Source organism: Acanthisitta chloris, unplaced genomic scaffold (assembly GCF_000695815.1).
Source record: "Acanthisitta chloris isolate BGI_N310 unplaced genomic scaffold, ASM69581v1 scaffold9492, whole genome shotgun sequence".
Lineage (NCBI taxonomy): Eukaryota > Metazoa > Chordata > Aves > Passeriformes > Acanthisittidae > Acanthisitta > Acanthisitta chloris.
In genome coordinates, this window is record NW_008661036.1 from 16,602 (window position 1) to 18,550 (window position 1,949).

The window sequence follows — 1,949 nt, forward strand, 5'->3', positions numbered from 1 at the left end:
AAGGACACCAGAACTGTGTGCAGTGTTCCAGGTGGGTCTCACCAGAGCAGAGTAGAAGGGGAGAATCACCTCCTTTGACCCAATGCCACACTCCTTTGGCTGTAGCTCAGGATTTGGTTGGTTTCTGGGCTGAGCTGACACTGCAGCTCATGGAGGGCTTCTCCTCAACCAAGGAACATGGAGGCTCTTCACTACAACCACGGCAAGGAGCAGTGAGAGCCTGTTGATGGTGCAACCTCAGCAAAATCTCTTCTCATACAGAAATTGTATGTTGAAGTCTCACAGAACTTAAACAAAATGGTCAGGATGCTTCAGTGTTACTGCATCCATTCTAATCCTGCCTGATTGAGAAATCTTTCTCTCTAGAGTCTTCATTAATCTCATGCACTGAGTCTAGTAGAGCTACTAATCTGTACTAATCATTTATGTCTAAACTCAGCATATCTTCATTTGCAGTTTTTCCTTCTCCAAAACCATATCTTTATCTGGCTAGTTAAGAGTCTACTAAGAAGTGGACAAGACAAGGTTTTAGTCAAATGTAAGCAGTAACAACAGGTTTTATTCAAAACTTCCAGTAAAGAGGACCCACTAGTTTTGGAATAAAGGTACTTAAAAGTACTACAGCTTACGTGAAATATAAAAGATCAAAGAGAAGAAAATAAACCAAGCAGTAAAAAAAAATAAAAATTAAAAATATATATATTTTGTTTCTTTAAAGTTTGAAATAGACCCACACAGGGATATTGAAGTCCTCCAAACAATTAACAGTTACTAGGTTTGGCAAAACAAGAATCTCTTACAAAATTAAAAGCCTACTTCTGTTACATAAACTGTATAAAACTGCCCCATAGTTAAAGAGCACTCTGTACAATTTTGTCTTGTAATACATAGAGCTGCAGCCTTCAAACTGCAGCAGTTAATCATTTCATCCTCTTCACGGGTAAAAGGAGCTGCACAATTGTTTGAGGAGGGAAGGAAGAGGCAAAAATAGTCAGAATTAACAAGATGAAGCCACTATAAAAACAAAATGCACAGCAAAATTCAGACCTGGGTTTAAACTAACACGCTATGTTTACAATATATTCTACATTTCAGTTGTCATTTTCCCTTCCCGCTCCCACCTCCCCCCAGTCAGATATTCCTAATTCCTTTATGGTCTAAATCTAATTGATTTCTAAACTTTCAAAGACACCATACATACATTTAGCAAAAGAAACATACCTAACATTCTTACAGCAGTATGGTCAGGACACAGTTTCAAAGATAGTACACAGTGAGATTAAGCCTTAGGACTTCTGTTTGCTTTTCAAGAGAACAGCAACCAGCAATTGAGACAAATGTTTCTAAATATGAAGAGAGCCTGCAAAAAGCAGCCTTTGCCAACATCTGCTCTTAGCTCCACAGAGGAAAACAGCCAGTGCTGAATGTAAGGAAGGAGAACCTCAAGTGTGCCAGATACAGGAAGATCCTCCAGGAACTTGATCCAACAGACTGTGGTTCTGGCTCAGTCATCCCTGTTGGACTAAGCCTGCAAATCAACGTTGCAATAGTATGTTACAATGTAAACTAAAATTCTTTATACCAACAGCATGTCAGAGTGGTTTATTTATCTTGTTTTTCCGAATCCAACAGTTGGTCACAGAAGTCAAGTGTTTTCATGGCTCTTATTCAGCTGTTGCCAGTTCAGGGGGAAAAGAAATACAAATGTGTGTGTCTGACTCATACGTCTTTCAAGTACATGCAAGGCTCAACTGTTTCCAAATTGCAGGAGCTTGGGACCTTTTAAGACACTGAAGAAATAGGATTATGAGGAGAGCCCATCTGAGTAAGTACTTTATCCAGCCACTGAAGGGGACCATGAAGATGTATCTCTATCCAGCATGGAGTGCTCGTTACATCCTGGCGATGATACTCAGCTCCCCAACCCTGCAAACACAACCATAAGTAGG

At 39.9% G+C, this 1,949-nt stretch overlaps 1 protein-coding gene across 1 annotated transcript in view; it reads right to left on the reverse strand.

The window, feature by feature from the left end:
• Positions 1-1,606: 1,606 nt before the first annotated feature.
• The window catches only part of SMAD1 (SMAD family member 1), a 23,218-nt gene continuing 22,875 nt past the window's right edge, over positions 1,607-1,949 (reverse strand). Inside the window, exon 6 of the mRNA XM_009070074.1 lies at positions 1,607-1,926. Within this exon, the coding sequence (XP_009068322.1) occupies positions 1,783-1,926 (144 nt within the window). The 3' untranslated portion in view covers positions 1,607-1,782. The remainder of the gene's footprint in view (positions 1,927-1,949) is intronic.